This window comes from Quercus robur, chromosome 9, assembly GCF_932294415.1.
Source record: "Quercus robur chromosome 9, dhQueRobu3.1, whole genome shotgun sequence".
Lineage (NCBI taxonomy): Eukaryota > Viridiplantae > Streptophyta > Magnoliopsida > Fagales > Fagaceae > Quercus > Quercus robur.
The window spans coordinates 54,237,351-54,262,038 of record NC_065542.1 but is presented as its reverse complement, the minus strand read 5'-3'; the positions used below and the strand labels follow the sequence as shown (position 1 = coordinate 54,262,038).

The 24,688-nt window shown below is 36.9% G+C and overlaps 3 protein-coding genes across 3 annotated transcripts; 2 read left to right on the top strand and 1 right to left on the bottom strand.

Annotated features, from left to right (window-relative positions):
- The first annotated feature begins 6,037 nt into the window (after positions 1–6,037).
- On the top strand, positions 6,038–8,617 carry LOC126699148 (uncharacterized). The gene is made up of 2 exons (XM_050396795.1): positions 6,038–6,191; positions 6,533–8,617. Exon 2 carries the CDS (start codon positions 6,736–6,738, stop codon positions 8,512–8,514), a length of 1,779 nt encoding a protein of 592 aa, XP_050252752.1. The 5' UTR covers positions 6,038–6,191; positions 6,533–6,735; the 3' UTR covers positions 8,515–8,617.
- Positions 8,618–12,005: 3,388 nt separating this feature from the next.
- LOC126699146 (uncharacterized) lies at positions 12,006–17,946 on the top strand. Its single transcript, XM_050396792.1, has 6 exons — positions 12,006–12,164; positions 13,548–13,807; positions 13,933–13,987; positions 14,990–15,102; positions 16,071–16,320; positions 17,666–17,946. Exons 2-5 carry the CDS (start codon positions 13,565–13,567, stop codon positions 16,299–16,301), a joined length of 642 nt encoding a protein of 213 aa, XP_050252749.1. The 5' UTR covers positions 12,006–12,164; positions 13,548–13,564; the 3' UTR covers positions 16,302–16,320; positions 17,666–17,946.
- Positions 17,947–21,606: 3,660 nt separating this feature from the next.
- LOC126701218 (uncharacterized) lies at positions 21,607–22,552 on the bottom strand. Its single transcript, XM_050399327.1, has 2 exons — positions 21,906–22,552; positions 21,607–21,832 (listed from the first exon to the last, which is right to left on the bottom strand). The coding sequence occupies exons 1-2, from the start codon at positions 22,550–22,552 to the stop codon at positions 21,607–21,609; spliced, it is 873 nt and encodes a 290-aa protein (XP_050255284.1).
- Between the last annotated feature and the right edge of the window lie 2,136 nt (positions 22,553–24,688).

Here is a 24,688-nt window from a genome sequence, read left to right as displayed (position 1 = left end):
ATGTGGGGACACGATTTTTAACGACCCATGGAGTCATTGGGCTCGTATGTAAAAGGCCCGAACAATACAATTCATAGAGAGTGGGCTTGAAAGGCTAGACCTTGGTCGTTGGATGGTGGCTTAGTCGTGACTTTCATGGAAGCTCCTACAAAGGTAGGCTTGGCCAGAATGGCTAGGCTTCGCACCGGTGTAGCTCGGGGGGTTTGAGTCCTCGGACTTAGTCCGAGGAGCATCACGTTCTTCCCGTTCTTCCTCTTTTTCAGGTCCCCTTTTCCTCTTGGCTTTCGTTTCCTTTTATACTCGTATTTCCTTCTTCGCTTGTGTCCACGTGTCAGTTTAGCTTTTGAGGTATGGACTTGTCTCATCAATCCGTACATCTAAGTGGTTGGGAAAGGTTAAATAGCATGGTCTGAAGTATGGGCCTGTCAGATGTAGGACCCTAGACTGCGGTGTCGGCATTCTTTTCCTTGTCCTATCCCTGTACGGAGTTTGTCCTTTTCCTCAGGCGTTTTGTGAGGTGTTGAGCGTGGGATCGTCCTCGGCAATAGGGCTCCTCGGCCTGGGCTTTAGGCCCCGAATGTAAAGTGGGCTGGGACCTCAGACTTTGGGCCCCACAATAGCCCCTCAAAATCCTACTTCCCGACCTTGTGGTTAGGGAGGAGGGTTTTGATGATGTTAGGCCCAAACCATGACTTGCCCAGCTCAACACTTCTTTAATGCCGGGGTTTCTTCGTTTGCATGGGGGGCACGCAAAACGGTGAGACATTCCTCTAGGTTTTCTCGCGCGGCGTCCTTAACGTTTCAGTGTCCAAGGCGCGCCATTAATACGTTTCCTTCACGAGGTTATTCAAACCTTGCGGTTGCAGATGGCGTAGGAAATTGTGCCAGGACCGCCTTGTCTGTAGTACTTATTGGAAACTTGCATGGATTAAATGCCTCCGGTTTGCTCTCTATATAAATAGGATAGGGGGTCACTCCCCTTGCATATACACCCTTCTGCTCCCTCCAGAATCATAATCCTTCCGCCATACTCACAATCTCCATTTCCAGTGCCATCCACCCTCAGAGCAATATGTTTGATGCATGGATGGGGATGAGGGATCTTCACTCGCTTCAGAGGCACCGAGTCCTTCCAAAACCCAGGGTGTTGCGGTCTGGACAGGGGAGACATAGACTCAAGATGATCTTTCGTCCTGATAAGGTGGGGATGGTATCTCTGCCTCCTTCAGTCAAAATCCGAAGCAGGCACTGGTCGCATCAGATTCTTGGTGCGTCAGAAGTAAGGTTTTCCGTCATCAGCACCGTCTGCTCCATCGCAGGCGTGGATAACATGGAGGCTCATCAACTTCCGGCTCCCTGCACTTTTTCTTCAACGGTGCCAGCCTCAAGTTGGGCTCCCTGCACCTTTTCTTCAACGGTTGTAGCCCCAAGTTGGGTTCTTTTGCTGCCTGAGTCATAGGCATGTAAAAGTATTGAGGAATGGTCTCCTTAGACAACATTTTGGAATGGCAGCACCCCTCTTCCCTGCACCTCTTCTTCGGCTTTTTCTTCACTCTCTTGTATCTTTTCTTTCCGCTTATGTAGTTAGCTTTTAGTATAAGCTTATTCAAACTTTTTCATTGTACGCTGTACTGTTTCTTTGTGCTAATAAAAGATAAATTTGTTTCCCTCTAAATACTTTTCTTTTCTGCGGCAATTACTTTGTGAGTGGGTATGCTATATGTGTATTTTCCTTTAATGATACATAGGACAGAAAGTCTTGTGACAAAAAACTACCGATTTGAACCTATTGAAACTATCAAATATAATAACACCAATCAATAGCAAATTAAACTTATGAGACTAACTGAGATAACAGTTGAGTGTATCGTAACGCGCGTGAAGTAGGTGCCTGAGAATGAGGGACCCAAAATAATCCATCCGAGAGGGCTGCCGAGTAGTGTGGAACTTTGGCCGTGTTTCTGATAATTCCTGGCCTCTGATCCGAGGACCGAGGTTCAATAATTCCTGGCCTTTGCCCAAAATATTTTTTTTTTTTTTTTTGAAATAGTTGGTTTCCCCATAGGCTTGAGTCCGAGGACCATACAAGACCTTGGTTCTGTCAAAAACTTGTATTCTCTCTTTTAAGTAGTTGGTTTCCCTATAGGCTTGAGTCCGAGGACCATACAAGACCTTGGTTCTGTAAAAAACTTGTAGTTTCTCTTTTAAGTAGTTGGTTTCCCCATAGGCTTGAGTCCGAGGATCATACAAGGCCTTGGTTCTGTCAAAAACTTGTATTTTCTCTTTTAAGTAGTTGGTTTCCCCGTAGGCTTGAGTCCGAGGACCATACAAGGCCTTGGTTCTGTCCAAAACTTGTATTTTCTCTTTTAAGTAGTTGGTTTCCCCATAGGCTTGAGTCCGAGGACCATACAAGGCCTTGGTTCTGTCCAAAACTTGTATTTTCTCTTTTAAGTAGTTGGTTTCCCCATAGGCTTGAGTCCGAGGACCATACAAGACCTTGGTTCTGTCTAAAACTTGTAGTTTCTCTTTTAAGTAGTTGGTTTCCCCATAGGCTTGAGTCCGAGGACCATACAAGGCCTTGGTTCTGTCCAAAACTTGTATTTTCTCTTTTAAGTAGTTGGTTTCCCCATAGGCTTGAGTCCGAGGACCATATAAGGCCTTGGTTCTGTCCAAAACTTGTATTTTCTCTTTTAAGTAGTTGGTTTCCCCATAAGCTTGAGTCCGAGGACCATACAAGGCCTTGGTTCTGTCCAAAACTTGTATTTTCTCTTTTAAGTAGTTGGTTTCCCCATAAACTTGAGTCCGAGGACCATACATGGCCTTGGTTCTGTCCAAAACTTGGAGTTTCTCTTTTAAGTAGTTGGTTTCCCCATAGGCTTGAGTCCGAGGACCATACAAGGCCTTGGTTCTGTCCAAAACTTGTATTTTCTCTTTTAAGTAGTTGGTTTCCCCATAGGCTTGAGTCTGAGGACCATACAAGGCCTTGGTTTTGTCCAAAACTTGGAGTTTCTCTTTTAAGTAGTTGGTTTCCCCATAGGCTTGAGTCCGAGGACCATACATGGCCTTAATTCTGTCCAAAACTTGTATTTTCTCTTTTAAGTAGTTGGTTTCCCCATAGGCTTGAGTCCGAGGACCATACAAGGCCTTGGTTCTGTCCAAAACTTGGAGTTTCTCTTTTAAGTAGTTGGTTTCCCCATAGGCTTGAGTCCGAGGACCATACAAGGCCTTGGTTCTGTTCAAAACTTGTAGTTTCTCTTATTTTCGAAAATTAGCCCCTCAACCCAGGTGGGGGGCGTTAGCTTGATGTTGGAAGCCCCTAGAGCTGCCCGTGCCGTTGACACTGCGAGGCGTAGCCCCTAGCGGAAATTTATGTCGGAACAACAACAGCGTGTTGCTGGAAATGATGGAGCTCTTGCAGACCCTTGCTTGACAGAGACTTGACTCCACCGCCACTGGCGCCAACGCGCAAGCCATTCCCACAGACGGCGCCAATTGTGGGGACACGATTTTTAACGACCCATGGAGTCATTGGGCTCGTATGTAAAAGGCCCGAACAATACAATTCATAGAGAGTGGGCTTGAAAGGCTGGACCTTGGTCGTTGGACGGTGGCTTAGTCGTGACTTTCATGGAAGCTCCTACAAAGGTAGGCTTGGCCAGAATGGCTAGGTTTCACATCGGTGTAGCTCGGGGGGTTTGAGACATCACGTTCTTCCCGTTCTTCCTCCTTTTCAGGTCCCCTTTTCCTCTTGGCTTTCGTTTTCTTTTATACTCGTATTTCCTTCTTCGTTTGTGTCCACGTGTCAGTTTAGCTTTTGAGGTATGGACTTGTCTCATCAATCCGTACATCTGAGTGGTTGGGAAAGGTTAAATAGCATGGTCTGAAATATGGGCCTGTTAGATGTAGGACCGTAGACTGCGGTGTCGGCATTCTTTTCCTTGTCCTATCCCTGTACGGAGTTTGTCCTTTTCCTCAGGCGTTTTGTGAGGTGTTAAGCGTGGGATCGTCCTCGGCAATAGGGCTCCTCGGCCTAGGCTTTGGGCCCCGAATGTAAAGTGAGCTAGGACCTCAGACTTTGGGCCCCACAATTAATAAAATTGATCCAATTTTTTTTTTTCTTTTTATTGAAATTAATTATATAAAGAGAGAGGAGGAGTGGGGTTAGACGAATTGGCAATATTTTGTGAGGTAATTAATGGCTTCGTCTCTGACTGCATCCCTTAGCTCTCCTTCAACTAAAGAACTTGAAGCTGTACGAGTAGAGTACAACTTTCCTTATTTACATTTGAGCTAAGTGTAAATAAGATCCACCATTCTCAATGGTCTATACAAGACTTCATGACCTGCTTCCCTATTTTATTTATTTATTGTTCTTTACACTTTATAGCTCAAGGACAAACTTTGACTAGGCTCGTGCCCCCTGGAAATTTAAAAATACTTAAATGAGATATACCAATTGATCGTACTTATAAGGTTTTGGACGAAATATATATACCTGCTCCCTCCAAAATTGAAAACCAGCCCTAAAACTTTTTTTTTAGATTACATTATTTTTGTATATTCTCTATAATTATGCTTGTAAAATTTTAAGGTGATAAAAAATTAATATTCATATCATCAATCAATTGTTTAAATTCAAGTTTTAGTAGTTTAAAATAATGCATATAAGTTGAGTTTATGGAATAAATACATCCAATTAACATTATTTGTTTAAGAACAACTTATCTAGTTTTTTGCTAAAATTTTTTTGCTGAAAGTGTGCTAAAGTATATTTGTACCTTGAAAAAAATTGAAAAAGAGAGAAAAGGCGAAAAAAGTGGAGTTTTAAAAAACTGTATATAAAAGTTAAAAGCTGGTGTCAAACACATTTAAAAATTGGCATACTTAAGAACATATAGAACATGTAATTCACTGTATGATTTTCAAAATATGAACTCAATAACAAGTTATTGGGCATGTGTAACTTGAACATAAACAATGTTACATTACTCAATACTTTTCATTGAATGTGAACTTTGATAAATTTACTGTTGGATTATATTTTCTTCATATATTTTTTATGCTTAAAGATTTTCAAGATGATGAAAAAGTCAATAGATATGCCATTGATCAAATATTTAAATTTTAAAGTTCTTATAGTTTAAAATTATGTATAAAAAATGAGTTTATGAACCAAATACTAAATAATATCTTATTTTTTTATAAAATTTGACGTACATTTTATGAGCATATAAGGTTGTATTGAAGTTACACCTTATGTAATTTAAAAAAAAATGTTACACTACTTAAAAGGCCATATTTTAAGAATAATTTTAAATACAAAAACTTGAAATTTAAAATTCGATCAATGACATAATTATTGATTTATAATCATTTTGAAATTTTACAAGCCTGTAAAGTATAATTAGAAAATCTAATCCAATGATAGATTTATTAAAATTCACGTCTAATCAAAATAAAATTAAGTTGTGTAACATCGATTTAGAGTATATTAGGTGTAACTTGAACTCAACTCAAATATATATATATATATATATATAAAATTTATGATATTTCATACGAAATATTTTATTTATTTATTTTTTTGATGGGAAATATTTTATTTTATCGATCAAATGAAAACAGTTGTTGTAGGATATTGTTAGTTTGATTTATATAATTTATTAAAATAAAAGTTTTTGGTAAAAGTCTTAGGGGGTGTTTGGTACACCCATTTAAACACACATTTTCAGTTTTTAAACAATATTACATGTATTTACATATACATTTTTATCCACACATATTTCCACACATGTTTTCATACAACAAAATACATGTTTTCAAACACATATACCAAACATCCCCATATATTTTCAAGATTCAACTTCAGCATATATGTCCATTGTAAATTTGTAATTAAGAAATTATAAATAAAATTTAAATAAAAAAATGAAGTTCAGACACGCGAAATCACAATCCCAAAAGAAGCGCGAAGATTTGGCGGTCGTTTCAAAAACATTCAAAATTTTCACTGAAAACATTTCCAAACTTCTAACTTCTTCTTCTTCTAACAAAATTCAAAATCAAAATATTCACAACTTTAATTTACAACCTCTCTCTCTCTCTCTATCAGATCTGATTGTTTTGGAGCTAGTACTGAACACAGAGAAAAAAAGCCCCACAATTTTCCTTCCTATTCCTACTAATCTCAGGTACTTCTCAATTTCAAAACTCTTCTCTTTAATTTCTAGCAAATGCTTCTCTCTCTCTCTCTCTCTCTCTCTCTCTCTCTTTCGCTTTGTTTCTGAATCTTAATTAACAATTAGCACAGGTTTATTATACATTCATCAATAAATCGCTTAATTAGCTAATCCATCATGTTCAACGAATTGGGTTCTCAGTAAAAATTTCTTATTTTTCCTTAAAATCTTTGTTCTCACATAGCAATTCGTAGACCCAGTTGAGCATTTATGTGAAAAATAGCAGAAACAGCTTGTGGGTATTTTGTTCTGATTTTGGGTTTTTTTGCTTTGGTTTTGCTTGAAATTCATAGGTTGCAGGTGTTTCTTTATGAAAATCTACTATTTTCTCTGAAACTCGTGGACCCACTTGAGCAATTATGTGATTTAAGCTGAAAACAGCTTCAAATCTGTGTACCCAATTGAGTAATTTTGGGTTTTTGTTTCATTCAAAAAAAAAATTGGGTACAGAAAGTGTTGGGTTTTGCTTCAAATCTGTATACCCAATTGAGTGATTATGGTGAGGGAGCAAAGGGTTGATTTGTTTTACTCAAAGCTTCGCGAATCGGTGACGGCTTCTTCATACTCTCCTTTGCTTATATTCCCATCAACCTCTGATGTGGACTCACTCTGTGCCCTCAAGATTGTTTTCCATGTCCTTGAATCTGATTCAATCCGGTATGCTTGTTACCCAGTCTCTTCGTTTCAGGAGATTCACAAGTATGCCGGGCCTAATCTGTGTTCTTCTGATGAGCCCATCTCTATACTTTTGATCAATTGGGGGTGCCATAGGGACTTAAGGAAGATCCTGAATTTAGGCCCCGTGGCGCGTGTTTTTGTGGTGGATAGTCATAGGCCGATTCACTTGCATAATTTGAGTGATCAGAATGATAGGGTGGTTGTGCTTTATACTCAGGATGATGAGCACCAGGCTGATTTGGCTTATGATTTTGATGTTTCGGCTTTGGCGAGTGCTAGTGATTTGAATAGTGATGATGAGGTTGATGAGTTGGATAGTGAAGATGAGAATGATAGTGACAGTGAGGAAGAGGAGGATGGGAGTGGATCGAGGAAGCGGAGGAAGGTTGCGGGAGAAAATGAGGAAGATCCAGTTCAGCTTTTTGGGAAGCTCAAGAAAGAGTATTATCATATGGGTACTTTTCATGGAAAGCCTTCTGGGTGTTTGATGTATGATTTGTCTCATTCTTTGAGGAAGAACACGAATGAGTTGCTTTGGTTGGCTTGTGTTTCATTGACGGATCAGTTTGTTCATGAAAGGTTAACTGATGAGAGGTACCAAGCTGGGGTTATGGAGCTCGAGCAGCATGTCAACAGCTCGGGGAATTTGGAAGCAGTGAATTCGGTGACCCTCAAAGATGGGACAAAGATTCGAGCTCCCAATGCATCTAGAATTGCATATGAAGATGAACCAAGACTAATGTTGTTACAAGAGTGGACTTTATTTGATTCAATGTTGTGCTCTTCATACATTGCGACTAAGTTGAAAACATGGAGTGATAATGGAATGAAAAAGCTCAAGCTGCTTCTAGCCCGTATGGGATTTGCACTTGTGGATTGCCAACAGAAGTTTCAGTACATGAATCTTGAAGTGAAGCGGAAGATGAAGGATGAGTTTGAACGGTTTTTACCTGAGTATGGACTTACTGATTTCTACTACAGGAGTTTCTTGCGGTTACATGGTTATCGCTCAAGGGTGTCAGCAGCCGATGTAGTATATGGGGTTACTGCACTGCTTGAATCATTTGTCAAAACAGATGGCTCTTGTGCTTCAAAGCAGTTTGGTGTAGCTTATGATGCACTGTCCTTGGGTAACCTTGATAAGCTGAAAGCTGGAATGCAAAATGCAATCAAGATTCAGAGGGCAATTCTTAGGCAAGGAAGCACGGCAATAACTAAGACTGGTTGTATAAGAAGTGGAAGAAAATTCCGGTGGTTAAAGCTTGAAGATTCAGTGGATACAAAGCTGCTGGGTTACCCCCAGGCATTGACTAAATTTTGTTATTTTCTGATGGATGCCTTGCGAGAGAAGGGAGCAAGAATGAAGCCTTTGCTCTGTGCTTGCTTATCACAAGAGCCCAATAAGGTATTGGTTGTAGGAGTTTGTGGGAAGCCTCGACTTGGGGCAGTTCAAGGAAATGCATTTGGAATTGCATTTAGAAATGCAGCTGAGGAGATTGGATCGGAATTTTTCCATGAGCTGTTCGATTCTTCATGGATATTCTTGGATGCAGCTGCAGTTAATTCATTTATGGTCAGGTTGACAGAAAAACTCTGATGTACAATTATAAAGCATGTATGTCTAACACAACCCTTCAGCTTTGTTGAACATTTTTCTTTTTGTTTTATGTTATAGCATTTCAGATTATTTGTGTGACAAAGTTTACTTCTGTTTTTATCATGATTATTATTTAACTGTTGACCAGCTGAGTTTTTCTGATATGTAATGTACTGCTTTCAGGCCCTTTTTGTGAATTTCTTCCATGTTGGCATATGATATCTTTCATTACACATGGGTGCCCCAGTTTAGAAAAAAGTGGTCTTCTGGACAAACTTATTCCATTAATTTTCTAATAATTAACTCTTCAAGCGCCATTGTGCAATGCTGAATTTTTCATTTTTGTATGTTTTCATGTCTTTCCTGATTGAATTCTATTGAAGTATTCCGCCCAAAAACTTGAATTGAAATCAGTAAAACATTTGCTCATCAGAAAGTGAATGAGATGTGCACTGAGTCTTGCTAATAGAAGGTAATGACTGAGGATATTTCTTGAAGCAGCACTTATGTTACACTACCATTTTCTTGGTGAAATTAATAGTGATCAATATGAATGTTCAAAGGGTAACAGTAATCCCTCCTCTCTCCCTCACACGCGCATTTGTGTTGCTTTTGGTTACGTGTTCAACAGTGTCAAAAGGGTAAGAATGGTAATTTCTTTGTTGCTTCTATAAACACTTCCAATAGTGTAAGGGTCTGTATTTGTTATTGTGGTGGCTGTAAGAAAAGGATATACCATTGAAAAGAAAGACAAACATACAAAAGAATAGGGAGCTGAACCAAGAGCATTAGTAGTAACTACCTCAGAAAGACCTATTTGCATCAGGAACCTGTTGTAATAGAAGCCCATTTGGCAAGAGAATCATCAACCGCTAAATTATAGTTTATGCTAACTCAGCAGAAAACAAAATGGTTAATTGGTTATCATTACTTGCAGAAGTGAACAGCACACGAATGTCTGCAATAAGCTGAGAATCTCCCATTATGCCACTTTACTTTTAAGGTCTCTGGTTTTTAGTGTCAACATAATCTTTTACTTTCCAATAGCTCTGGCAATTGCAATGGTTTTTAGTGTCAACATAGTCTATTACTTTCTTATTGCTTTGGCAATTGCAAGTAGAAACAATAGTTTTCTGGTAAGGGACTTTTTCTTCTTCTCTTTAAAGAATCAATATCATTAGCCAAGTTTTAAAAATGTTGTGAAGATGCTTTTGCGTAGTCCTGAGAGAAACCTAATAGTGGTACTGTTATTGGACATGTTTTGAATCTAGTTAATTTTAATGTATAATAGCTTCATTCTAACTTTCAGAGAAAAAGAAGAAGTTTTACTTGTTCATTTAATCATATATCTGTATAATTGTATTGTATGAAGCAATATAACCCGTGGAAGTAATTGCAGGTGTAGGAGTAAAACATGCTTGGTGAACTGAGCCTTTTCATTAACGAATTTTCAGGAAATATCCTTGCAACACTGTGTTTTGACCTTTATATTAAGCATTAAGAGTATGGACACTAGTGTAGGTATTTTATTTATTTAGTCCATTAAGAAAAAGCAATACCTGATTTCATTGAAGTGAATATAATCCAGTTCTGCCACTTCATTCCTGGTGTCAATTTTCAGCGAAGTGGCTTATAGATTGTGGCAGAAAAGAAGATCAAGTTCCTGTCTCATATAGCAATAAATGGGGTGATTTAAGATGGGTGGAAAAGGAGGGAAAATATAATAGGGGATTTTGCCATTTTGGGTGAGAGGGGTGTTTGATTAGAAAGGAAAATGGGGGATGAGATTTTGGTGGGAGCCCAGTTGTTTTCTCTTCAAGCTTACCAAAATCTTTACCCTCTACATTGGAGAGAAAATGGGGAGAGGAGAGGAGAGGGGTTTGATATGAAATTACCCATCTACCTCATTCGTCATTCCTTTTCTACTATGAACGCGTTTTTCCTCTCTTAAATCAAACATTTGGTATTTTTTCTTACCCTAACAATACTTTTTTTTATACATATAAAATATTTTTATAAAAAAATTGTATGAAAGTAAATTTAAATAAATTGTATTTTCTATCATTTCATTTTCTTCTAAATCAAACAAAAGTGTTTTTCCTCTTTCCACTTTTTCACATCAACCAAACATATATGAGGTTTTTTTTTTTCAACAAAACAAAGCATTAGTTTCCCAAGTTCAAAGGTGAAAATCCATCTTGATGGGTTTTTAAGGCCAATTGATTATTCATTACTACAATTTTGAAAAAAAATAAAGATCTTTAGTACTACAACACACAAGTACATCAAAAGACTCTCATGCCTCTTTCAGGATAAAGAAGAATGGGTTTAGTTCTAAAATGCAAAAGAAAAAGGGGTCTTCAGCAAATAGGATGCCTTTGTGAGGGCACTTTTGCTTAGATTTGGATCTACCGTTCATGATGACCCTGTGGAATGCCTCACAAGGTTAAGATAGACTTCAAGTGTGGCTGCTAGTAAAGCTCAATTTGAGGTACTCTTTTTTCTTTTCTTTCTTTTTTTTTTTTTTTTTGGGGAAGAGGGGTACTTTCAAATATGTTAGATTGTTTAGACCCTTGTTGATTGATTTTATTTTTACCTATTTAATACTAATCAATAATTAATCAATTTATGCTTTAGAGATTTAGATTAAATTAATCCTCGCACAGAACCAATATTGCAGCAATCAATAACAGAAATATAATGTGACAACAATGTAGTTATGAAGGGAAACCTTTGATGAGAAAAATCATTCAGAGGTCTAACACTTACTCTCAATGGTAGAATCTACTAATGAAATTGAAGGTTACTAATATAGATAATATTTTAGATTATAAATAATGATTTAAGAAACCTATTTGAAATTCTTACAACACAAATTTAACTAAAAATAAAAAATAAAGGAATTCCATCATATAATATCCTTGATTATAAATAATAATTTAAGAGTTCTATTCAAAATTTTACTGAAATAGATTTAACAAAAATATAAAAAAAAGAAAGAAATTTAATATCGAAACGCATAAGAAATTACATTATTCAATTTAATTTTTCTACAATCATTTGACAACTTTTACGTCAACTTAAAAAAATAGTTGATTATGAGTATTGGATAATTATTTTTACTGTTACACGCAAAGACTTCTAATTTTTTTAACCATATCAAAATTATGAACAAAAGTGATGACATAAAATTGTAATCCATGTCCTTAAAAATGTAAAAATTTCATTTTTCCCTTCCAAAATTCAGAAATGATTATTTATTTATTTATTTTTTCAAAATTACAGTAAGTAAACTTAACAGACGCCCACCACCACTGCAAGTGATAGAAAGAAAGAAAAACACGATTTGTGCGTATACTCTCACTGTACACACAACACGTGTCCAAATTACAGATCTAGGGCCACGTGGTCACCCCTCAGCCCACACCGACCAACCTGGTTCACACTTTAAACTCACCCCCTCTCTCTCTCTCTCTCTCTCCCTATATATACCTCTCCCATTTCTCAGACACACATGACACCCTCTCTCTCTCACTAAAAAAAAAAAAAATACAAATATTAAAAAAAAAATTATAAATAGAAAAAAAAGTTTTAAGTGTTTTTTTTAAAACATTTTTGGTTTTTGGTTCTCAAAAAGTCGCAGAGTAAAGGTACGGTTTCTTATTCCGATTCCAAATTCGAATCTCTATTTTTCGCTTTTTGCTTTGATTTTAAGTTTCAATTAATCGGCTAGGGTTTTTGATTCGATCGCATTGTGTTTAATTGATCAGGTTAGGGTTTTGTGTTTTGTGTTTTGCGTTTTTTATTTTTATTTTTTTATTTTATTACTTTGGATGCTTTTGTTTCGATTTTTGGTGTATCTGTGTTTAGGGCTTTTCAATTTCGTGGTGAAATTTCGAATTTTTTGTTTCTTGGATGATTGAATTTTCAGTGCTAATCTGAGCTTTTTGTATCTGGAAAATGTAAGGAAAATTTTGAATTTTTTTAAAGTGGAATCAAGAATTGGAAACTTCTGTTTGACTTTGATTTTTGCTTATTAAAATAAAAAAAAAGATTATATTTTGTCAAAAAAATATAATCTTTTTATGCTTTAGTTTGATTTTGTTGACCTTCTTAGTGGTTTTTTTTTTTTTTTTTTTTGGAGATTGTGGAAGCAAGAAAGTTCTGGGAAAAAGCTCAGAGTTTGGGCTGTTTTAGAATTTTAGTTTTTTTTTTTTTTTTTGATGTGTGTATGTGAAATTGAATAAAGTTTGTGTTTTTAAAGTGTGTTGCTGGGTTATGGAGAAGTAGCAATGAGTTAGAAATGATGGTTGTGTGATGTAGGCATAAATGTACAGATTAGGTGTTTGGAACTTTAGAAATCGTGAAAGGACTACGTTTTATTTGGGTTTTATGGGATCAATCGTGCATATTCGTGAATGGGTTGATTTGGGATTTTGAAAAAGAAAAAGATTCGTTAATTATTTTATGGGGGGTGAATAGTAAGTATGATTTTATTGTTTGTCAAAGGAGTTAGGTTCATGTTACGCTTGTTGGATTAATAGTTTGAAAACCTCATCATTGGATTGTAAGTTCTATTTTGTTTGTAACATGTACATCGAATTTCATGTCAATCGAATATGGTCTTTCTAATCAATTCATAATCTAATGTTCTATGTATAACCGATGAAATAGTTATTGATCTTTGATCATCATCTTCAAACATTGAAGGTATATGGAGAATGTAATCAAATGACGGATTTGTCAAAAACCTTATTTAAAGCAAAGTTATTAAGTGGCTCAATAACAATTGGGGTGTAATTTGAACTCAACTCATGCCAAGTATTGGGTCAAAGCTCTAAACATAGATATAGGCATTCTGGGGACGTGGGTTTTATCTTCCAACGTTGACATAGGGTTTTCTGCTTGAAGAGATGCAAATTATAATTTGTAGCCTTGAGGGAATGGCTATACTGCTTTTATGAATTCATGATAACAAACATGTTTCTAGTATGTACATTCCAGAAAAAGATGATATTTTTCTTCTGCTTTAGGTTTTCTGGGTTTTATCATGAGCACTCGGATGGCCAAGGGGACTCATGTAAGAGGGTATCGTCGGAGGAAGGCAGGACTGGATTTAGACCTCAACAGTGCACCACCTAGTGAGAATCGGGACCAGGAGGGGACTTCGACTCAAGTGGGGCATAATGAAACTCAAGCTGGTCAAGTGGGTCAGTCTGTACCACCTGCTACTATTGATGTGGAAGCCTTTGATGATGATGTTATTGAATCCTCCCCCACGGCTTTTGCTCAAGTATGCCTCTTTGGTTTTGTGTCATTTTGTTACATTTTGTTTTATTTTTTATTTTATTTTTTTAAGTATTTGTGGTTCAATAGTTTTTCAACTAATCTTGCTAACTCTGTAATTTTTCTTGTTAGGCCAAAAACAATTCCAGAAGGAACCATTTGAGGACTGTTGTGGATGTAGAATTAGGTAACCTTAATTCTGTTATTTTTGCTCTTTCATAGTTGGAGGCTTATGGATATTCTGTTATTCTGTTGTGCTATACAGTACTTAGTGTTGTATATTTTTCCCCCCAATCAGTCGTCCCAAGTTTGAAACAAGGAAGAGGGTTGTGACACGTTGATGATCAATGTAAAATTTAGTCACTTTTTTATGAATCTTTCTGTTAGATAGAAGTTGGGGTGTCCCCTAGTGGCTAATCTCAATTGGTCTATTGATGATCTTGTCCATAGCTGATATCCTGAAGGTTTTGGCCTAAGATGTTATTGTTCTATTTTTCCCTTGAAACTATGCTCTTTATATATATAATAATGCCTTTGCCATGACAGGATTGACTTTCTGTAGGACAAAAAGAAAACAGAATCTTTCTTTCTGTCTTGCCCTTTCCTTTATCATAGTTATAAAAGAAGAAAATAGCTAAAAGGGGAGCTGAATATACAAAGAGGGTATCAGTAGTTGGATTTAATGTACACTTTAGAGAGATGAGTCTTTTCATCACCATTCTTCTGTGTATATGCATTTTGTGTTTTTGTTTTGAGTCACTACTTTCTGTTGTACCATTGATGGAACTTACTTATTTCTAATTGAGCAACTTATGAGAAGTAAGGGTAGAATCCTGGGGTTTCCTTATTTCTTGTGTGCTTTTGGTGGGAGAGAAGCATTATGTTTTGAGTTACAGAAACGATCAATGTTATATTTGACTACCCTATATAATTTAAAAAACATGTTTGATTAATTCTTTATTTATATTTGAATGGCCTTGTTTTTCAGGATTCTATCTTTAAAGAGCCTTTGATACCAAATGAGCTGGACCTTCTATCAATTTATAGTTGCCCCATTCTGTCTCTATGTTTATTATGTTTTTGCTGCCAAATTGGCTATTGGTCATTTTGTTCTAAGCTGCATCCATATATTTATTTGGTATTTCAAGCGTTACTCACGTCTTTTTCTCTCTCTCTTGGATCACTACAGAAGAAAGGACTAGGGTTACCCAGAATAATCGCAAGCGTAGAAGAGCTCCACCGGACCCAGCAATTGTCAATAGTGATGATTTTATTAATTTGGAAAGCAGTGGCAGCTCTACGGTAATAGCAATCCTTCTTGTTATATGTTATATTATTTTATCATCATTTGATTAATTATTAATTTTATGTTTTTGGGTTGACCGTAATGGTTTATGTTTCCGTTTTTATATCTCTGTTCCTGTATTTGCTGAAACTTTTATCCTCATCTCTGTAATGAAGACATATCTACATGTTCCCATTTTTTTTTTTGAAAAATAAAACTAATGGCTTAAGTAATATAACTGAAGTTGCCATTGCTGTAAAAATTCTTGAGTTAAAATACATGTAGTGTATGGCTTTCGGGTCCATTAAACTGGTAATAAATTCAAGGAGTAAAAAGTGGTTAGTATCGCAGAAATGATTTTTGTTACAACGAAGTTGAATGCCTGTCTTTTACAAGAATGTGTTTGGTTAGTTGGGTCTGCATCTAAATATGCTTGATTTTGATCTGATCTAAGGTTTTGTTTCACGAGACATTGCAACTGTAAGGTACACATGTCCTTTGCAACTTTGAAACTAATTTAATGCAGTGCATCTTGGTGTATGCTTCATAACTTACAAATAAGCCTATGAAAGTTGAATATGCATCTCTTTTTATCATACACATCTGGAATGTGTGCGGGCACCTATACCATCTAGCCACCATTTGATGCCATGTTTGACATGGTTGATGGCACAGATGCAGTAAGTGATCTCCACATTGTTAATAAAATTTCTGTTTTAAGTGATTTCAAAAGCCATTCCAGATTGAGTTCATGATGCATCCATTTTCTTCTTGGAATGTTAGACACTAGTTATGAGCCATTCAATATAATACTTATTGGACTTTCAAGTTATATTGTGGACAAGAAGTATCTAAACTTTGTTTAATTTAGAGCTTCTACTGTTTGATTTGTTTAGAGTTGCATTGCTAAATAGTTGTCACAGAATTGATGTGCTTTGGTCTGCCTGTTTGGGATTAAAGTTTGACTCTAATATTTTATTTGCAGAGAGAGAGGGTGCTAAAGCCGCCTCCACCACCACCAAAGGAGCCTACTTTTAGCTGTCCAATTTGCATGGGCGCATTAGTTGAGGAAATGTCGACAAGGTGTGGTCACATATTCTGCAAGACATGTATTAAGACTGCAATAAGTGCGCAGAGTAAATGCCCCACCTGTAGGAAACATATCACTGTGAAAGAACTCATTAGAGTCTTTCTACCTTCAACCAGTTTGAGTTGAGGCTGAGGCTTTAGATTATGTAAGTTTTCTCAGGTGCAATCTCTTTGAATTTATAGTACTGCCAGATTAGGACATTGCGGGGAATGTGTATGTTTATGGCACCATTTGTATTGGTAGTACTGCCATGCACACTAGAAAGGAAATATAATATAGTGAACATCAAATTATGTTTAAAATCCATTCAGGAAAAGAAATGAAATCTTGTGAAAATCAAATTGCTTTAGGTGTGTTAGTGCACAATCAAATACCAACTTTTAAAGAAAGCAAGATAGTGTAAAATTTTATTTGAATTTTTTTAGGGTGTTAAATTAACTTTGCAATTGTATGATTTACCACAAGAATTGATGATTCAGTGTAGTTACATTATTTCAAAAGATGGTTTTAATAGGTGATGAATAAGCTATGAGGATGATAATCTCAAAAACTACTAGAACAATGGCCAGGCCTTAATTTCAAAATTTTGGTGTCAGCTATGGATTCTCAATAGACTAGTCAGGGTTCAAGTCACATTTATCCGAAATCATATTATTTGTGACTTCCCTAATTAACATGTCATTTATTACTAATATTATTTAGGTCTTTCTTTACATTTTCCTGTTCTTTGGCTTGGATCAATTCACTTTTCATTGGCGCGTGAATCCCATTCCCCAGCACGTGACCAAACTATCTCTAGTAAATTTTCCTCATTTTTTCATCAATAGGGGTCACCCCTATCTATAAGCGAACTTCCTCTTTACCTGTATTTCCACTTATTCACCACTTTTCATTTCAGTTATAACTACACTCTTTTTGTGAACATGTTATGGCCAGATTGGAAATATAATGCATGTATTTAGCACATGTATGGTGTGGTTTTTGTGCTCAGCCAAATATTGGCTTTTAAACAAAGGGGGGAATGATTTAAATTTATTTGAATTTTTTTTTAGGATGCTAAATCACTTCCAAATATAATTACTAAGTGTATGATTTACCCCAAGAACTGATGCCTTAGTGTAGTAGTGCCATTGTGCCAAAAGGTTATTTCAGTATGTAGGTGATAGCCTGATAGGTGATGAAAATGGAAACTTTTAAAAGGTTTTTATTTATTTATTTGTTTTTTTCCCTTATTGAATGAGCTAGATTTCAAAAAAGATTATGGTCTGGAGAAATATGCATGTATGTGCTCTGAAACAAAGTTTCACTTGAAAACAGAAAGTAAATGATATTTCAGCACACATATAACCTATTTCTCCATATTTTTCCCTCGGTTTAGGGGCTTAAGATGACATATAGTGCATTCTCAATCTCATTGATTAAGATTGGGAATTATACGCATGTTCGTCCAAAATTGCTGACATACAGTGTTTCTCCTTTGCCTTCAACAGGGTTTATACAAAATGCTTGGAGGGAAAGGGAAATGCAACAATTGTTTTGGCATGTTAGTAGACAATCTTTCATACTTCTGGAATTGTCTAAAAATATTGTGTAGTTCAAGCTAATTTTACTAATGACAATGGTGGGGTTCGGTCAAGAACAGTGTGGGTACTCTTGTTGGATAAACCCCTTAATGTATGCTTATATATCTTTATTGATGTCGTTAGATGTTTAAAATCTGGTACTGTATAAGCCGTCTTGTTTAGGTATTAATTGGAATTAGTGTTTGGAATGTCAGAGCGTCGTAGAGTTATATATATTAAGTTATATTTATATTTCTTCAAGTCTAGAGGAAACTAAATTGCCTTTGTTGATTTCGCTGTCAGTCTCAAAACAGTTCATATCCTACAATGAAGCAATACTGTGTATTATACCGTTCCCTTCCTTACCTCTCTCTTGGCCTCACTTTATTTGTACTAGTTCCAAGAGCTATCTCCCATTTAATGCAAGTTAAGAATTTTTATCTTTTAGTCTAGGGTGAGCAATGTGTTTGGGGTACCGGAAAAAGTTGTTGCCAGACTCCATTTGATTAACTGGTCTCTTTGGATTGTTGATTAGATTTGTTTGCGAGAAGGGTAGTGTGAGGAAGATCGCATCTCTTTGGATCGTTGATTAGACTTGGTAGGTGTAATGTGTTGAAAAAGAGAAGGTAGCAAGTGTTGCATCCTCCCATGGTTGGATCTTAAAAGTCCATGGACAAACTTTGGCATCCCATATTCTACTTTGCAATGGCCAGTAGGATCGAGGTGGCTTGGGTTGGGTGCCACTTATCTTTATGCAGCCCTATTGAAGTTAGTATATTAGTAAGGAGTTAAGGAGTACTAATATGTATGCATAATTGGTTGTTTGGTATTAGAAAGTTACTACTATGAAGCCGAGATTGGAGAAAGTAAGACTTAGTGTGCGTTTGGGTAAAAATGAAAAATAATTTACTATTTAATTTATTTTTGCTATTATTTATGAGTTTCATTATATTTTTTTTGACACTATTTATAGATTTCACTGTATTATTTCAATCAACTTTTTTTTTTGCTTACAGTAATTTTAGAAATAATTTTTCAATTTCAACTAAATAAATTGTATCTAAACACACCCTTATAATTCAAATGAGTAGAGCATAAACCCCGTTATAAGAAAAACTTTCATGCATATGGAAACTTTTCCATCCCTTTCTCTTCTAGATGCAGCAGTGAGTTTTTCATTTTCATAAATGGATTTTATAATTCCAGATTTGAATTCTCATCACATGGGGTTATAGTTTGAAGGTAGAAATCTTTCTCCTAGTACTTAGTGAGGAGCGGTTTAGGTGATAGTTATAGTAAGGTTTTAATGGAAACTATTTTTTGCAATGGTTGTGGGGTCGATAAGTTCACATCAAAAACCTTATTTTATTTATCATAGAAAAGAGGAAAAAAAAGAAGGGTGATTCTCTCTCCCGAATCCCAACAAAATCAACCAGTTGGAATCGTCTAATCTAATTGTATTGATACAAGTATTTAAAAAAACATGCATAATCTAATTGGAACAAATTTTTTTATTAAAAAATCTCAAGAAAATTTACAAGTAACAAGAGACAGAAAAGTTTGCTATTTGATGCGAGAGGAGGCATGGGTCAATATAGGCGGCTGAGGACCTAAAGACTATAGAATAGAATACTGGAGTTTGGAGTGCGTGTCCGGATACAATGAACAAGGGGTGTAGGCTTATCACGAAAAGTTGACCTTGACTAATCTCTTTGGTTCGAAAGAAAAAGAAGCTTGTAGAACTGAAAACAACTAACGAGTTGGTCATTTGTATGGCAAAGTTGGTGAGGGCTAGAGTTGATAAACTGGATTTCGGTGAATTAAGATGATTGAAAAATTGTATGACCTGTTCTAGAGATTGGAATTTATTATTAATTTTTTTTGGGGCAAAAATTCAAATTACATTTTATAAATTTGGTGAATTATTATTTTTATCTCCTAAGTTTCATTCTTGATAATTTAGTCCCTAATCCCTCAAGTTAATGGTAGTTTCCAATTTAATGTTTTTGCCAGTTTTTGATAAAAAGTTATTGTTAAACTTAAACCCACTTTTGACTTTATTCTAAATTTTTATATTAAAACATTTATTAAAGAATTTGTAGTTTTAAAAATTGACAATTTTAGGTGGGTTGGATTAATCGAGTTTCTAGATTCACGCCATTTGTTTTGAGATCATTTGGTTACATGGGGTTGGATTAATCGAGTTTCTAGATTCACGCCATTTGTCTTGAGATCATTTGGTTACATGGATGAGAACTTGTCGTTGACTAACTATTTACACTTGAATTGAGTGGTAGTCAACTTGGGTACGTTTGAGTTGGGTGGACTCTTAGGTTTGGGTGTGCATTGGACAACCTTGATTTGGACTCGGGCAACAAGTTGCATATCGACAATTTTCTTCCATGTATATTTAACATGGGCTTAGGTAATTTATCACCCATGTCATCCGGAAAGACAAGGGTGCAAGACTTCCATGCTAAACATGATAATAATCAACATTTTTTTTTCCTATTGTAGTTCTGTGAACTTCCTTCTATAGAGATCACCCTAGACTATATTCGAATTTTGAAGCAATATAGAACATGCTAAATGTGATGATTAAAACTTATAAGAAATTCAACCATTATTGATATGAGAGAATCCAAACAACTTGCAGTTGAATGCGCAAAAAAACTTTTGCTTTGATTGTTGAGACAAAACACCTAGATCAATATAGAAGGCTATCTAGGGCATTTTGTAGTGGTACTTTGGATTAAGTAATGTGTTTGAGCTTAGTGAGAAAGTGTAATTAAGTGTGTATATTTAGCAGTTAGTTTATTTCTCAATATATATATATATATATATATATATATATATATATATATATATATATATATATATAGAAGGCTAGCTGAAGGTCAAATTCTTGATCATAATTAACTCAACTAATTAGAGAGTTTGAAGCAAAGAGTTCAAAGGAGATGGAATATCCATGCTTCTAAAAATTTAAGGGCCACAACCTGTGGATATAATCTTGGTGGGATTTTTTATTTTTATTTTTAAAATTACTTTTTTTTCCTGCTACCAATAGAAGAAACATTTGACACCATTTAACACAGGCGTTAGCCCAAAATAAGGTCGTCTAATAACAGACAATATAGTTCAAAGTCACTAAATTAACTATAGATGCGGTGTCCTTGTTACATGAAACTGGCCAAAACTAGACTATAGAGGAGTTTAGCCAATGGAATTATACGGATCCTTGATGTGGTCGATGACTTGAGTGTAAAAACCAATCATGGAAGCACATAATTTTTCTGGAGTCATTCATTGTCTAAAGTATCACAACTTTCTGTCATGTCTTATTATAAGCTTATTTCTACCAACTATTTTTACAAAAAATTCCGTTTGGATAATTTATCATAAAAATTGGTCCCATGTCTTGATTGAGTGTTCAGAGCCTACTTATTTCTTTATGAGATTTATTTCTTTATTTATTTTTTTCTGGATATGATAAAACTTAAATCCATAATGCAAAAAATGTCTTCATTAATGGGTCTCAACTTAGTTTGAGAGAGAGAAAGATAGAGAGAGTTTTAAAAATATATTAAAAGATTCAAAATCACTTTCATTACCATGCCATTACATGGCAGAAAACACAAAGATAACACATTCCCACAACAGCTGAACCGTATGTAAGTGTCCTTATTTTATATGAAGGATATATGGATATGTATATTGGTTTTGATTTTATTATCTTACATAAAGACATGTATCAGATAGGACGAGGATATTATTTTAGTTATGGAGATTTGCCATTTGTCCCATCATTGGCTTTAGGAATGATGCTTTGCACCTTTGTGTTTTGACCCACTGGGGTTTGAGATACCTCAAGGACCAAAACCATATGGTCCATTAGGATTTGGTTTGCTAGGGTTTGGGGTTCCTCCAGAACTAGGATTGCCTCCTCTAGGACCAAAACCATTAGATCCCCTAGGATTAGGCCTTCTAGGATTAGGCCTACTAGGGCTTGGGATTCCTCCAAAACTAGGAATACCTCCTCCAGGGCCAAAGCCATATGACTTACCAAGACTAGGTCCTCCAAGATTAGGCCCACTAGGATTGAGATCACCAGGGTTTTGGGATTTCTTTAGAACTAGAAATGCCTCCTCTAGGACCAAAGACATACGATCCACCAGGACTAGGTCCACTAGGACTAGGTCCACCAGGATTGGGTTCTCCAGGATTAGGCCCACTAGGGTTGGGTCCACCAGGGTTTGGGATTCCTCTAGAACCAGGAATGCCTCCTCCAGGACCAAAGCCATACGATCTGCCAAGATTAGGCCTGCTAGGTCTAGATCCGCTAGGATTAGGCCCCCCAGGATTGGGTCCTTCAAGATTAGGCCCACCAAGGGTTGGGATTCCTCTAGAACCAGGATTACCTCCTCTAGGACCAAAGCCATACGATTTACTAGGATTAGGCCTGCCAGGATTAGGTCCTCCAAGACTAGGATTGCCTCCTCCAAGACCAAAGCCAAATGATCCACCATGATATGATTCGCCAAGATTAGGTTCGCTAGGATTAGGGCCATTAGGATTAGGTCCTCCAGGATTAGGACCACCAGGATTAGGCCCAATAGGAATGAAAATACAACATGTGAATCCAAACCTCGGCGCATAGGAAGGGCATCCAACAAAAGGCCCACCCAAGAAATGCTGAGTTTGGCAGTTCTCATTTTTCAATGGCACTTCATTTCTTCCTTTAGTTCTTACAAGAAATGCCACGAGGAAGAAAATGAGAATAAACGATACTTTAGTGGTACTACTGCTCTCCATAGTAAGCTCTATTTTAGTCTCTGTGTTTTCGATGGAAGAGAATGTTGGGTTACACGTGTGAGTGAAGTCCCACATTGAATAAATATGAGAAGAATGAGTGGTTAATACAACATAATTGAGCACATACCCATTGGGCTTAGGCCTTTTGGGTTAAAGTGTGTCTCTATATGTTATATTAATTACTAAAGGAAGCTCTCCAAAGTGTTTATTCCCTCGACAAGTGGTATTAGAGCCCATGGTGGTATGCAGCGAAGGTAGTGAGGTGTTCATGGTCCCTACCCAGCGGGGATAGAGAAAGCCTAAATGGCCCACACATAAAGATCCTGGAGAAGAAAAAAGAAAAAAAAGCCCAACAAAGGAATATTGCTAATGGTGTTAAATAATGGTGTGGTGCGAGGTTCCTATGGACATGGACGTACGGGGTTTCCATGGATGTGCGTGCGGGGTTGACACATGGTTCCCATAAATAGCGTATGAGAGACCCATGGATGACGCGCTGATGAAGTGAAAAGCCATTAGGCAAGGGGGAGTGAGTAGGACTTATTCATGGCCCATAAAGAGGTCTTGAAGCCCATAAAGAGGCAGACTCACACGTGAGGGGGAGATTTGTTAGATTACACATGTGAGTAAAGTCCCACATTGAATAAATATAAGAAGAATGAGTGGTTAATATAACATAATTGAACACATACCCATTGGGCTTAGGCCTTTTGGGTTAAACTGTGTCTCTATATGTTGTATTAATTGGGGCAACTTTTGAGACATGGTAAGGCAACGCAATTAAATGGTGTATGAATGAGGCCGCTTGGATTGTTGTTGATACAATTAGGTGGCCGGTGAAACATGGCGTTAATTTTGCATGGCCCATTATTTACTTAATTCGTTTTGATATTAGGTTAGAGCATTTGCAGCAGTGTAGCTATAATGCTATAATGCTATATTATAGCTACACTAACACTAAAATGATGCTCCAGCAGTGGAGCTAAATCTATTTTTTTTTAGCTCCACTGCTACAGTGCACATCTATCTTTAGATGTGCACTGTTCATGAGAGCTAAACAAAAAAAAAATTATTTTACTCCCAGTTCGATTAAAATATTATTATTATTATTTTTTTTTCTCAGAACTCTCACAATCTCTCAACTCCCTCTCTCAATTTCAGACCTCTCACGCCGCCGCCCCCTTAACCCACGCCGTCGACCTACGCCGCCACAGACCCAACTCCGACCACGGCAACCCCCACCACCACCACCACATCTTCTCCCATCTCTGTCTTTCCTCTCTTCTTTGTCTCTATCTCTCCAGCAACCACCACATGAGAAAGAGGAGCTCAGCCACCCACCACCTCACCACCACACACACCCCAACAAATCCACCATGAACCACCACCAACAACAACAAAGCAACCCCAAAACCCATTAAACCCACACCACCATCAACACAACCAAAATCAAAACCAACACCATCAACCCACTACCACCAATCACCAAACCCATCTCAAAAAAAAAAAAAAAAAAAACCCCACCGATGAGCAAACCCACCACCGATCTACACGGACCTAGACCCATTCCACAGACCAAATCCACGGACCCAAACGAACGAACCTAAACCACAGCACCTCTATGGACCCACCATGCTCAACCACCGCCGATCTACACGGAGTAAGGACACCTCCATGGACCCACCATGCTCAGCCATTGTTGATCTACACAGAGCAAGGTGGGTCCATGCTCAGCCATCGTTGATCTACACAGAGCAAGGTTTGAGAGAGCTAATATGAGAGAGGGAGAAAGATAGAGCTGATCTGAGAGAGGGAGAAAAAGAGAGAGTTGAGACCGGTGACTGAAGAGAGAGAGAGAGATGATAGAACTGAGGAAATAGGGGTTTTTTTTTTAATATTTATTGAGAGAGAGAGAAAAAAAATATTAATTTTTTTTTTAATGTATTCTTAGACTCACTGTTCACCGTTGGTAAATTTTTTGAGTAGCGATTGCGGTGGTGGTGGAAGAGTTGGTGGCGGTAGTGGTGGCGGTTGCGGTAGCGGTGGCAGTTGTGGGTGGCGGTTGCGGTAGCGGTGGCGGTTGCGGGTGGCGGTAGCGATGGTAGCGGCGGTAGCGGTAGCGGTGGTGGTTGCGAG

What these genes read in the sequence shown, in the direction of transcription:
- LOC126699148 (XM_050396795.1), top strand. Translation starts at nt 6,736, where the DNA reads ATGGTGAGGGAGCAAAGGGTTGATTTGTTTTACTCAAAGCTTCGCGAA.
- LOC126699146 (XM_050396792.1), top strand. Translation starts at nt 13,565, where the DNA reads ATGAGCACTCGGATGGCCAAGGGGACTCATGTAAGAGGGTATCGTCGG. An exon ending in TGTTGTGGATGTAGAATTAG is followed by an intron (nt 13,988 to 14,989) that starts GTAACCTTAATT and finishes GGATCACTACAG; the next exon opens with AAGAAAGGACTAGGGTTACC. An exon ending in AAAGCAGTGGCAGCTCTACG is followed by an intron (nt 15,103 to 16,070) that starts GTAATAGCAATC and finishes TTTTATTTGCAG; the next exon opens with AGAGAGAGGGTGCTAAAGCC.
- LOC126701218 (XM_050399327.1), bottom strand. Translation starts at nt 22,552, where the DNA reads ATGGAGAGCAGTAGTACCACTAAAGTATCGTTTATTCTCATTTTCTTC. An exon ending in GGACCTAGTCCTGGTGGATC is followed by an intron (nt 21,833 to 21,905) that starts GTATGTCTTTGG and finishes TCTCAATCCTAG; the next exon opens with TGGGCCTAATCTTGGAGGAC.